Consider the following 14,105-nt stretch of genomic DNA (forward strand, 5'->3'; position numbering starts at 1 on the left):
TCCCGACTCGTCTGTCTCTGTGTCGTATGTGTCACGTCCACCGCTGGGCTGCAGGTGGCGCTCACAGGTGCAGCCGTTTTCCTGCCTCTGTACCATATATTTAGTGCAAAAAAAATAATCCTGTTTATTGGTTTTCCTGACCCTAGTCGGGACTCGGAATTGGATTACAAAATGGCCGCCTGGGTACAAACAATGCTACGTTTTAACGTTAATGGCACTTCTGTTGTATTTGTTTTGACGGTAAATCACTCGTACACATAGAATTGTTTCATTTTTTATCAGCGTTGCCGTTTGTTTGAGCCAAAAGCCACCTAGAGGTTATTGACTGGTACTGCCAACAGCGGCTAGCCAGAGGTTACCGACTGGTACTGCTAACAGCGGCTAGCCAGAGGTTATTAACTGTTACTGCTAACAGCAGCTAGCCGGCTAGCTGTAAGCACACACACCTGTCCATTAAGACATGAGGTGTTAGGATTTTTTTTCCTCATTATCATGTTATTTCATTCCGGTGTTCTCTAAAAAAGTGTTTGCAGTGACTCATTCTCACCACATGGGGGCAGCAGACAGCCGTGACGCTTGTCTGATATACAGTACATGAACCCCTCACTGCATTTTAATTAAATTGCGTTGTTTTTAGGGAGTAATTTCCCGTTTTTAACGTAAATAGCACTTAAAGGTGGAGCTAATCACAGAGTTGTTTTTGATAAATGTGTTTTAATGCAAAATAAACACTTAAAACGACGGGCAAATTCGTAAAATAAGCTTAAAAAAAACAAAACACACATGAATGACCAGAAATACGTTTAAAATCCCGAATTAAAGCCGTTAAATTCACAATTATCGCGTGAATTCCACAGATCGCGTCAACGCCGGAAATGAAATACATGAAATTGTGATGAAAATGACGTAAAACGTGACAAAAACACAGAAAGTGACAGGTGGCGAGGGGGCGGGACATGTTGGAGGGCTCGCTGTTGATTGACAGCGACTTCGAACCAATCGCCGTTCTCGTATAAGGCAGCGTGGTGACGTATTTACGTAGGTGGGCGGGGCGGCAGCGTGTTAGCTTGCGTGCTGCAACATGAGCTAACTGTGACGGAATGACGCCGCAAACGCTCGCAACCGAGTCGTTTTAGTTCCTCAAAGTGAGTCGCAGTCACCCGAGGCTGTGTCCCTGTCCCCGGCCGTGTCTCCGGCCGTGTCCCTGCTGCTCTGACACGAACTCCCGGTGAGTAACAGGTGCTGGCGCTCAGGAGTTAGCTACAGGAAGTACACACACACACACACACACACACACACACGTACCGCACGTTTGTTTTCTAGATGAGTTGTGTGTGTGTGTGTGTGTGTGTGTGTGTGTGTGTGTGTGTGTGTGTGTGTGTGTGTGTGTGTGTGTGTGTGTGTGTGTGTGTGTGTGTGTGTGTGTGTGTGTGTGTGTAAAAATACAGACACCTTGAGTTTGATGGACAGTGACAGTGATTGACAGCTGTCGAAAAGCTCTGAAACACAAAGTACTGTCTCGGTTAAATCAGGTGTTTTGGCTGAAAGTGAATCATTAGAGAAAAGATCTGTTTGAATGATTCAGTTCTTCAGACTCTGTCTGACACTGACGTGAAAAACAGCTGAACGTGACGTCACCGTCTCTAATCGAGCACAATATGGACATTTGATCAATGTTGGAGATTAACGGCAATGTTTTCAGGGATTATTTAAGTCTGTTTCTCTGACCAATCAGTGGGATTAGGGATTATACATAGATTTTGGGATTGTAAATAGAAATTGTGATTATAAATACATGTTGGGATTATAAAATACATTTTGGGATTATAAATGGATTTTGGGATGATATAATTTGGGATTATAAATACATTTTGGAATTGTAAGTAGTGTTTTAAGTCTTTTTAAACTTTAATCTACAGTCGGACATTGTTGGTTTTCTATTCTTGTTTCGGATGACGAGCTCATGACTCTTCAGTGACTACACTCTGACCAATCAGTGGGATTAGGGATTATAAATAGGTTTTGGGATTATAAATAGAATTTGGGATTATAAATAGAATTTGGCATTATAAATAGAATTTGGGATTATAAATACATTTTGGGATTATAAATAGAATTTGGGATTATAAATAGATTTTGGGATTATAAATTGTATTTTTAAGTCTTTTAAAACTTTAATCTACAGTTGGACATTGTTGGTTTTGATTCCTGTGTCGGACGTTGCACTCGTGACTTTTCAGTGATGACACTATATGACCAATCAGTGGGATTAGGGATTAAAAATAGGTTTTGGGATTATAAATAGAATTTGGGATTAAATAATTTGGGATTATAAATAGATTTTGGGATTATAAATAGAATCTGGGATTATAAATAGATTTTGGAATTATAAATAGTGTTTTTAAGTCTTTTTAAACTTTAATCTACAGTTGGACATTGTTAGTTTTGATTCCTGTGTCGGACGTCGCGCTTGTGACTTTTCAGTGACGACACTCTATGACCAATCAGTGGGATTAGGGATTATAAATAGGTTTTGGGATTATAAATAGAATTTGGGATTATAAATAGATTTTTGGATTCTAAGTAGATTTTGTAACTGTAAGTGGATTTTGGAATTATAATTGTGTGTGCGTGTGTTTGTGTGTGTGACGTGCAGGTCACAGCAGCGAGTGGGCAGGACTGTGTGTGTGTGTGTGTGTGTGTGTGTGTGTGTGTGTGTGTGTGTGTGTGTGTGTGTGTGTGTGTGTGCGCAGGCGTTGTGTGGAGCTCAGAGCAGCAGATCTGTGACCTTCCTCTGAGCTGACGATGACGAGGACGTCTGTTGTTCTCTGACTCTCTTTCCACTTTTATTTTATTTAAATTAAATATCCGTGAGTCGACGTCTCCGCCGCCAAAAGTTATTTACTCAGACTGTGCCAAAATGTCTCTACTTGTAGCTGGTAAGTGAACGCATCGCAGTCGACGCTTGTGACGCGTTCAGGGACTTTTAAAGTCAACATTTTAAATCTTTTAGGAAAGATTTAAGTGAGCTGATAAATTTCCCGATATTTACCATGTTTCCTTTGTTGTGACCAAAAAAAATAATTATCCCGACATTTATTCACCGTTTTTTAAAATCTGTCTTTAATGTTTATTTTGTTGTTGTTGCTTTCGCCTGAAATTTGTTTGTGTAAAGTTTTTCTAATTCTCTTAAAATGTTTGTTTTGTATTGCGATGAATTTAAATTTTCTGTAATTTTAACGTGATGTTGCTCAAATGATCTCGATAATAATTGCGATAAAATGAAAAATCTTTGTGGGTGAATTTCTCAATATTTACCTGTGTTCATGTTTAATTTGCTGTGAGTAAAAAAAAATATTATCTTAAAAATCGTCATCGTAAAATTTTTCTTTAATGTTTTTTTTGCGTTGCCGAAATTTTTTTTGTAAATTTTTTAAATTTCCCTTAAAAATTATGACTTTTTTTATTGATCAGATTTATTTAGACAATCATTATGTACAATGTTATGTAACTGTGATTAAAGATTTAATACAAATATATTTATCCTTTATCAGTGAAGTGATAATAATCGGTGTTAAAACTGTTGAATAAATAAATTAGGAAATTGTAAACATAAACGGCCAAATTCACATTAGTATGGACATTTTTAAAGTGTAGTTTTATAAGAAGTTAAAATAAAATTTGACCGCATTTGACTTTCAAAATCATTAATTGTGTATTTTTTTCCCCAAAATTTGTTCGAAAACAAATATAAAAGAAAAACTTTTGCTTTAATTTCAGTGAATTTCATTTATTTATTTATACTTTGAATAAGTTTTATTCCGTGTGTGTGTGTGTGTGTGTGTGTGTGTGTGTGTTTGTGTAACGTCACAGCTGCAGAAGAACAAACAGCTGATGAACTCAACCATGACAGACAGACTTTGCCAGAGGTCAAAGGTCACGGTCGCAATGACGTTTGCAAAACTCTTTTTAGTGGAGTCATGTGACCACCGAGAACTCGGACAGTCCGAGATGTTCTCCGGAACTGGAACGCGGTGACGTGACGTCCCACTTCCTGGTGTTGAACGTTGTCGTCGTCGTCGTCGTCTTTTGTCAATAAAGTTGAGCTAAAGTTTGAATCTTTGCAGACCTGACCCGAGGACCGATGACGGAGTTCCAGGAGAAGCTGCGGCAGCAGCACGAGGAGTCCATGCACCGCGAGCTGGAGACGCTGCTCGCCACGGGAGACAACCCGGAGACGGAGGTGAGGATGAAACGGAAAGTCAGGCTTTTATTTTGGAAAAAAAAACTGTGGGATTTTACTCTGTATAAACAGAAACCGAGGCTTTTATTTTGAAAAAACTGGGGTTTTAGTCTGAACGAACAGAAACTGAGGCTTTTATTTTGAAAAAAGCATTGGTAAGGCAGAGAAACGGTGGGGTTTTAGTGTGGATGAACAGAAACTCAGGCTTTTATTTTGAAAAAGCATTGGTAAGGGGGAGAAACTGTGGGGTTTTAGTGTGTATAAACAGTAACCGAGGCTTTTATTTTGAAAAAGAGTCAGGTTGGTTTTTAGTGTGGAAGAAAAAAAAATTGAGCTTTTATTTTGAAAACTGTGCAGGTTGTGGTTTAGTCTGGACAAACAGAAACTGAGACGTCTATAGTGAAAACTGGTTGTGTTTTAGTGTCAATTAACAGAATTGGGGGCTTTTATTGTGAAAACTGTGGGGTTGAGGTTTAGTGTGGACAAAGAAATTGTGTGTGTGAGATAACACACACACACACACACAAAAACACACACACACACACACACAGTGTGAGTGACCGACTGGTGAAACAGGAGGTGAATAACCCAGAGTTCCATTATCCATGTGACGTGATGTTTAATCTATAATAATCCACAGTCACGATGAGATTATTGTCCCACACGATAGAGTTTGGAATGTTTTTTTTCTTTTGTTACAGATTAAAAATAATAATAATAATAATATGGTTTGTTGTCATGTTGACACTTCGGTCAAAGCTCCGCCCCCAAAAGTGTGTGTTTTGGAATGTATTTATCTTAATTTAATCCCATGTTTTTGGTTGATTTTACTTACTTTACGACATATTGTAACTTTTTTAGAGCATAAACTTTGTCCGGAATGTTCCATTATTGTTGTTAGCTTGTAACGTTTTAGCATCACAACCCAGTGTAATGTAACTAAATCAAGTTACATTTGGTGAATTGTTTTTGGAACGTTACAACGGTAACTTTTTAAATAGTAACGTCGTTGTTGTTGTTTTTGTTTTGGTGGCGTGAGTCATGTTTTTGTTTTAACGTTACTTTAGTAAACAGGTTTTTGTCGAGGTTTTCCTGTGACATTATTGTAGTTTTTTGTGATATAATCTGTATATAATCCCAGTATCAGGAGGTTCCTTTGATCTTCTGTGATCTTTGTTCTCAGATCTCCAGAAAAGACTTCGATGGCTTCAAGAAACTCTTCCACAGATTCCTGAGGGTCAAAGGTCCTTCAGTGGACTGGTCCAAGATCCACCGACCGCCAGAGGAAGCGGTAAGCTCCTCCCTCTGCTCACGCTCTTCACCAAAAGCTCAGCGTTTCATGTGTTTTTATTTACGCACCGGTGTAGCCTGTGCTAAGCTAGGCTAACTAGCTGCTGTAAACAATTCAGCTACGACAGAACAGAGTCAAGCTAAAGAAACCAGATCTGACGGTCGGCATGGTGACATTTCACACACACACACACACACACACACACACACACACACACACACACACACACACACACACACACACACACACACACACACACACAGAGACTTTCCCAGCTAACTGAAGGTTAGCACTAAGAATAGTTTGACCGCTGCAGCATTCAAAGTCTTGTTTTAGATCAGTCACACACACACACACACACGTGTGTGTCATCCATGAGTTGTTAAAGGTCAGAGGTCATCTGTACAGTTTGTTAACATTTCCTGATTCAAAAATGTCAGAATTCAGAGATTAAAATCAGGATTCCAGGGATTGAAGTCAGAATTCTGAGATGAGTCAGAAAAATGTCAGAATTCAGAGATTAAAGTCAGAAAAATGTCAGAATTCTGAGATTAGAGTCAGAAAAATGTCAGAATTCTGAGATTAGAGTCAGAAAAATGTCAGAATTCCGAGATTAAAGTCAGAAAAATGTCAGAATTCTGAGATTAAAGTCAGAAAAATGTCAGAATTCTGAGATTAGAGTCAGAAAAATGTCAGAATTCTGAGATTAGAGTCAGAAAAATGTCAGAATTCCGAGATTAAAGTCAGAAAAATGTCAGAATTTGTTGATTAAAGTCAGAAAAATGTCCGAATTCTGAGATTAGAGTCAGAAAAATGTCAGAATTCTGAGATTAGAGTCAGAAAAATGTCATAATTCCGAGATTAAAGTCAGAAAAATGTCAGAATTCTGAGATTAGAGTCAGAAAAATTTCAGAATTCGTTGATTAAAGTCAGAAAAATGTCAGAATTCTGAGATTAAAGTCAGAAAAATGTCAGAATTCTGAGATTAGAGTCAGAAAAATGTCAGAATTCTGAGATTAGAGTCAGAAAAATGTCAGAATTCCGAGATTAAAGTCAGAAAAATGTCAGAATTCTGAGATTAAAGTCAGAAATGTCAGAATTCTGAGATTAAAGTCAGAAAAATGTCAGAATTCTGAGATTAGAGTCAGAAAAATGTCAGAATTCTGAGATTAGAGTCAGAAAAATGTCAGAATTCCGAGATTAAAGTCAGAAAAATGTCAGAATTTGTTGATTAAAGTCAGAAAAATGTCCGAATTCTGAGATTAGAGTCAGAAAAATGTCAGAATTCTGAGATTAGAGTCAGAAAAATGTCATAATTCCGAGATTAAAGTCAGAAAAATGTCAGAATTCTGAGATTAGAGTCAGAAAAATTTCAGAATTCGTTGATTAAAGTCAGAAAAATGTCAGAATTCTGAGATTAAAGTCAGAAAAATGTCAGAATTCTGAGATTAGAGTCAGAAAAATGTCAGAATTCTGAGATTAAAGTCAGAAATCTCAGAATTCCTGCTGGTTTTTTTGTGCGCGACGACAAATTTGTGCCGAGTCATTTCAAAGACACAGGTAAACAGGCCAAACATGACTCAGCTAAAATGGTTTTGCTGATTTTTCATGTCCATCAGTAACAGTGTGTTAAAAATCAGAGTGAATGAATGAGATTTAAAGCGTTTACATGATTTCAAACCTAACTCTCAAACACTTGTTTCCTTAATCCAGATCCAAGCGTACGACAAGATCAAAGCCAAAGGTCTCCCTGATGACATCACAGCTAGCCTCAACAAGCTAGCTGTGGTCAAACTGAACGGTGGTCTGGGAACCAGTATGGGCTGCAAAGGCCCCAAGAGTCTGATCAGCGTCCGCAGTGAGAACACTTTCCTGGACCTGACGGTGCAGCAGATAGAGGTGGAGACGCAGCAGCTTAGCTTAACTTAACTTAACTTAATCCAAACCCTGGAGCCTGAACTCAACTCTGAACTCTGTCTTCTTCTTCTTCTTCTTCTTCTTCTTCTTCTTCTTCTTCTTCTTCTTCTTCTGCAGCATCTGAACAAAACCTTCAATGCCGACGTTCCTCTGGTTCTGATGAACTCGTTCAACACGGACGAAGATACGAAGAAAATCCTGCAGAAATACAAACATCATCGAGTTCATATACACACATTCAACCAGAGCAGGTAACACACACACACACGCACACGCACACGCTCACGCGCACGCACACGCACACCTTAACCAGTTCCTCAGAAATGAGGTTCTCAGATTAAGTGTACGATATCTTTAAGAACACGTTCACGTCTTTATCTCACAGTGAACAATAAAGACGGTAACATCGTTTACATCGTGAAATTTTTACGATATTGTTGACTCCTTACGCTACTGTGACTTTTGTACGATGTTTTCGAGTCCTTACGCTACTGTGACATGTTCACGATGTTTTTGACTCCTTACGCTACTGTGACATTTTTACGATGTTTTTGACTCTTTACTTTACTATGACATGTTTACGATGTTTTTGACTCCTTACGCTACTGTGACATTTGTACGATGCTTTTGACTCCTTATGCTGCTGGGACATTTTTGGACGATGTTTTTGAGTCCTTGCGTTATTGTGACATTTGTACGATGTTTTTGAGTCCTTACGCTACTGTGACATACTTACGATGTTTTCGATTCCTTACACTACTGTGACATTTGTGCGATGTTTTTGACTCCTTGTGTTACTGTGACTTTTTCTCGATCTTTTCGAGTCCTTACGCTACTGTGACATTTGTACGATGTTTTTGACTCCTTGTGTTACTGTGACTTTTTCGCGATCTTTTCGAGTCCTTACGCTACTGTGACATTTGTACGATGTTTTTGACTCCTTACTTTACTATGACATATTTTAAGATGTTTTCGATTCCTTACTTTACTATGACATATTAACGATGTTTTTCGAGTCCTTACTTTACTATGACAACTTTACGATGTTTTTCGATTCCTTACTATACTATGACATGTTCACGATGTTTTTGTCCAATTAATTGCATTAGTATGACTTTAGTGATGTTTTCAACACCTTATTTGACCGCAATGTTGTACGATGTTTTTGATGATGACATTTGTACGATGTTTTCGACTCCTTGCGTTGCCGGATCGGTGTAAACACCATGTGAACGAGATGACGTTCCTTTTTCCACTCGCAGGTATCCGAGAATCAACAAAGAGTCTCTGCTGCCCGTCGCCAAACACCTGGCAATGAGCGGCGACAACGCCGACGCGTGGTACCCGCCGGGTCACGGCGACATCTACGCTAGCTTCCACAACTCGGGGCTGCTGGACCGGCTCATCTCGGAGGGGAAGGAGTACGTCTTCGTGTCCAACATCGACAACCTGGGCGCCACCGTGGACCTCTTCATCCTCCACCACCTGATGAGTCGGCCGGCAGAGCGGCGCTGCGAGTTCATCATGGAGGTCACCGACAAGACCAGAGCCGACGTCAAGGTCAGGAGCGCGCAGTTCCCCCTGTTTAGCCAGTAGGGGGCGTGGTCTCAGTGTCTTCCTGTTTCCAGGGCGGGACGCTGATCCAGTACGAGGATCACCTGAGGTTGCTGGAGATCGCTCAGGTGCCCAAGGCTCACGTGGACGAGTTCAAGTCCGTCACCAAGTTCAAGATCTTCAACACCAACAACCTGTGGATCTCGCTGCCGGCCATCAAGAGGCTGCAGGAGCACAACCACATGGACCTGGAGATCATCGCCAACCCCAAGGTAGGTGGCGCTCTCTCACTCGCAAAGTCACTCACCTGTCCGCTACGTTTGCACCATTTTAGACGCGTTAGCGCTATGACTTTAACGTTAGAAAGGTCACAAAAATCGTCAGACATTTAGCACTTGTTACTGGAATGTTTTTACGTCGTTTTTACAAGATTTTTTACGATGTTTTCGACGCCTTACTTTACGATGACATTTGATATGGTTTTGGACATTCTTGACACCTTATTAGTGTGTTTTTACGATGTTTTTGGTGCCTTACATTAGTAAGACTTTTGCGATGTTTTCAACACCTTACTTTATTATGACATTTGTACGATGTTTTTGACTCCTTACTTTATTATGACTTATCGACGACGTTTTTGACTCCTTACTTTACTATGACTTGTGTACGATGTTTTTGACTCCTTGCGTTATTGGGGCTTTTGTACGACGTTTTTGAGTCCTTACTGTAGTATGACTTTTCTGCGATGTTTTTGACTCCTTGCGTTATTGGGACTTTTGTACGATGTTTTTGAGTCCTTACTATAGTATGACTTCTCTGCGATGTTTTTGACTCCTTGCGTAATTGGGACTTTTTTACGATGTTTTTGAGTCCTTGCTATAGTATGACTTCTCTGCGATGTTTTTGACTCCTTGCGTTATTGGGACTTTTGTACGATGTTTTTGAGTCCTTACTATAGTATGACTTCTCTGCTATGTTTTTGACTCCTTGCGTTATTGGGACTTTTGTACGATGTTTTTGAGTCCTTACTGTAGTATGACTTCTCTGCGATGTTTTTGACTCCTTGCGTAATTGGGACTTTTTTACGATGTTTTGAGTCCTTACTGTAGTATGACTTTTCTGCGATGTTTTTGACTCCTTGCGTAATTGGGACTTTTTTACGATGTTTTGAGTCCTTACTATAGTATGACTTTTCTGCGATGTTTTTGACTCCTTGCGTTATTGGGGCTTTTTGGCGATGTTTTTGAGTCCTTACTGTAGTATGACTTTTCTGCGATGTTTTTGACTCCTTGCGTTATTGGGACTTTTGTACGATGTTTTTGAGTCCTTACTATAGTATGACTTTTCTGCGATGATTTTGACTCCTTGCGTTATTGGGACTTTTGTACGATGTTTTTGAGTCCTTGCTGTATAGTGACATTTTTACACTTTTTCCGACTTCTTACTTTACTATGACTTTTTTACGAAGTTTTTGAGTCCTTACTTTATTAAGACATTTGTACGATGTTTTTGACTCCTTGCTTTATTATGACTTTTGTACGATATTTTTGACTCCTTACTTAAGTAGGACTTTTCTACGATGTTTTTGATTTCTTGCGTTATTGTGACATTTTAGCAAAGCATTTTTTTCCCCTCCTCTTTGAGACTTTTTCACACGTGGTCGTAGCATCGTCGGCCATGTAAAACTATTCCGAAAACTTAAAAACGGTCATAAAAACACCACATTTTTCCAGACTTTTTTTTTTTACGTGAAACTGTCGATGAATGTGTCCGCAGACGTTGGACGGCGGCCTGAACGTCATCCAGCTGGAGACGGCGGTGGGCGCCGCCATCAAGAGCTTCAACAACGCCATGGGCGTGAACGTCCCGCGCAGCCGCTTCCTGCCGGTGAAGACGTCGTCCGACCTCCTGCTGGTGATGTCCAACCTCTACAGCCTGGACGCCGGCTCGCTCACCATGAGCAAGAAGAGGGAGTTTCCCTCCACGCCGCACGTCAAGCTGGGCAGCTCCTTCACCAAGGTCAGGGGGCGGGGCTTAGTTTGAGCCAGTGGATATTGACGAGTAAATGTTTTTCATGGTTAAGGATACATTTTATAAAGATTGTACACAGAGAAACTTAAGTAAAACAAAGTTCATAGTTGTGTTTTTTGTCCAGACAATGTAATAGAATTGATTGAAATGTTTATTGAAATCTCATTTTATTGACACTTGACGACATTGTTAGTGAAAAAGTACAAACCCCAGAGTGTAATGAAATTTCTAATTCCATTGAAACCTGAAAAATGTAAACGGTGCCATAGAAAATGTGATTGAAACACATTATTGATTATTGATCAGGTGAATTTATCGTCATCGTCGTCGTTTTGTCGTGATCCTTTGATTCTGTGTTGTTTTCGCAGGTTCAGGAATTTCTTGCCAGATTTGAGAACATTCCTGAAATGCTGGAGCTGGATCACCTGACGGTGTCTGGAGACGTCACCTTTGGGAAGAACGTGTCTTTGAAGGTGAAGAGATTGTGATGTGGACGACATGAGAGGTTTATGTTTAAGATGGTTAACACACGTGTAGCTGATGAAACATGAACGTTTTAGTCTAAACATTTTTACAGTAGTGAAATGGTCTAACTTTGGACGACATAGTATAGTATGACCTTTGTTCAAATTTTGGACCAAATTTTTTTTCTCTCAAAAGTTGTCAAAGTGGGACGACATAGCACAGTATTACGTTTTAGTCATATTTCGGACGACGTATGACGCTTTTTTAGACCAAAAAATGGTTTTCAAAAAATGTGTCAAATTTTGGACGACATAGTATAGTATGGCATTTTTTCAAATTTTGGACCAAACTTTTTTTTTTCAAAAAATGGTCACATTTTGGACGACATACTATAGTATGACGTACTACATAGTATAGTATGACGTATTTGTCAAGTTTTGGAGCCAAAATTATTTATTCCAAAAAATGTGTCAAATTTTGGACGACATAGTATAGTATGGCATTTTTTCAAATTTTGGACCAAATTTTTTTTCTCTCAAAAGTTGTCAAAGTGGGACGACATAGCACAGTATTACGGTTTAGTCATATTTCGGACGACGTATGACGCATTTTAAGACCAAAAAATGGTTTTCAAAAAATGTTTCAAATTTTGGACGACATAGTATAGTATGGCATTTTTTCAAATTTTGGACCAAATTTTTTTTCTCTCAAAAGTTGTCAAAGTGGGACGACATAGCACAGTATTACGGTTTAGTCATATTTCGGACGACGTATGACGCATTTTAAGACCAAAAAATGGTTTTCAAAAAATGTTTCAAATTTTGGACGACATAGTATAGTATGGCATTTTTTCAAATTTTGGACCAAATTTTTTTTCTCTCAAAAGTTGTCAAAGTGGGACGACATAGCACAGTATTACGGTTTAGTCATATTTCGGATGACGTATGACGCATTTTAAGACCAAATTTTTTTTTTCAAGAAATTGTCACATTTTGGACGACATAGTATAGTATGACGTACTACATAGTATAGTATGACGTATTTGTCAAGTTTTGGAGCGAAAATTATTTTTTCCAAAAAATGTGTCAAATTTTGGACGACATAGTATAGTATGGCATTTTTTCAAATTTTGGACCAAATTTTTTTTCTCTCAAAAGTTGTCAAAGTGGGACGACATAGCACAGTATTACGGTTTAGTCATATTTCGGACGACGTATGACGCTTTTTTAGACCAAAAAATGGTTTTCAAAAAATGTTTCAAATTTTGGACGACATAGTATAGTATGGCATTTTTTCAAATTTTGGACCAAATAAAATTTTTTTTTAAAGTCTCCCACATTTTGGACGACATAGTATAGTTTGACGCATTTGTGACATTTTGGACCAACATAATATTTTTGCCAAAAAGAGTCAAATGTTGGATGACAAAGTGTAGTATGACTTTTTTAGTGAAATTTTGGGTCAACATGTTGTTGTTCCAAAGTGTTAAATTGTGGACGACATAATAACCGTTGTTTTTGTGATGTTTGGTCGTGTAAGTGTAAAAGTATTGAGTGAAATTATCAGCAAGAGAAGTTTGGAGCAAAAGTCAAATCAGATTTTGAACAGAGGGTCTGTGGGGACGTAAAAAGTCTTAAATGCAACAATGTGAATGTAACGCCTTAAAATGTGTTAAATTGTCGTGAAATTGCCTAAAAGGTCTTAAATAGTTTTAGGAAAGGTGTTAAAAGAAATGTGTTAATGTTATTTATGTTTAGAAACGTGTATTAATGTCAGTTTTTTTATTTTAGACGATGCGATAACAGAAGTACATCACGGAACTAACGTTGTGTTGTGTGTTAGCTTAGCTTAGCAGCGGAGAAAATGTGATGAAAAGCCACAGTGTAGTAGAATTGCAAGTTGAACGATTTGTGGCGCCAATTTTCCTTCATGTCTTTGGTGCTTTTTTGTGAGTATGGATTTGAAATGTGTCTTAAATTGTGTTCGTTATGCTCTTAAAAAAAGTCTTAAAAGTGTTAAAAGTGACTTGTTGAAACGTGCAGATCTTGATGAAGCATTTTGTGTGTTTGTGTTTTTCAGGGAACCGTCATCATCATCGCTAACCACGGAGATCGCATCGATATTCCCGCCGGAGCGATGCTGGAGAATAAGATCGTGTCTGGAAACCTGCGCATCCTCGATCACTGAGAAAGAAACAAACAAACGACTGATTATGAGCGTTAGCGTCGTTGTCGTCGTAGTAGCAACAGTTAGAAATGCGTCCGTTAGCGTCAGTGTGAGGTTTTACTGTAGCGCCATCACGGTCATGAAGCTAATCATGAAGAAAGTGTCTGATGTAATGAAAACGTCTTGTTTTGTCGTTAATAAACGAGAGAAAGTGTCACATGACGTCAGTGTTTGTCACTGTGTGTCAGAGAAGGAACGAGTGAAGGGGAAACGGCGCCATCGTCTGCAAGCGACTGGTAAGTGAAAGTGATGTTTATGTTAGTGTTAATGTGAAAAGAAGTGGTGAAATTTAGCCTCGCAGTGTTGATGTCGTAAAAAAACAAGTAAGCAGATGTGTCGTACGGCAATATGTAGCTAGCTAAAACAATAATGTAGTCA

At 38.8% G+C, this 14,105-nt stretch overlaps 1 protein-coding gene across 1 annotated transcript; it reads left to right on the top strand.

The window, feature by feature from the left end:
- Positions 1-1,072: 1,072 nt before the first annotated feature.
- Positions 1,073-13,889, top strand: LOC310940813 (UTP--glucose-1-phosphate uridylyltransferase-like). The gene is made up of 10 exons (XM_083905829.1): positions 1,073-1,228; positions 4,128-4,243; positions 5,427-5,534; positions 7,248-7,433; positions 7,569-7,702; positions 8,714-9,011; positions 9,080-9,277; positions 10,782-11,024; positions 11,405-11,509; positions 13,581-13,889. The coding sequence occupies exons 2-10, from the start codon at positions 4,145-4,147 to the stop codon at positions 13,686-13,688; spliced, it is 1,479 nt and encodes a 492-aa protein (XP_083761955.1). The 5' UTR covers positions 1,073-1,228; positions 4,128-4,144; the 3' UTR covers positions 13,689-13,889.
- The last annotated feature ends 216 nt before the right edge of the window (positions 13,890-14,105 follow it).

Source organism: Microchirus variegatus (genome assembly GCF_963457635.1).
Source record: "Microchirus variegatus genome assembly, chromosome: 19".
Classification (NCBI taxonomy): Eukaryota; Metazoa; Chordata; class Actinopteri; order Pleuronectiformes; family Soleidae; genus Microchirus; species Microchirus variegatus.

Bases quoted from the DNA above. Each gene is read 5' to 3' on its own strand.
- LOC310940813 (XM_083905829.1), top strand. From the start codon at position 4,145: ATGACGGAGTTCCAGGAGAAGCTGCGGCAGCAGCACGAGGAGTCCATG. The intron at 7,703-8,713 runs GTAACACACACA...TTCCACTCGCAG, and splicing joins CACACATTCAACCAGAGCAG to GTATCCGAGAATCAACAAAG. The intron at 9,278-10,781 runs GTAGGTGGCGCT...ATGTGTCCGCAG, and splicing joins AGATCATCGCCAACCCCAAG to ACGTTGGACGGCGGCCTGAA.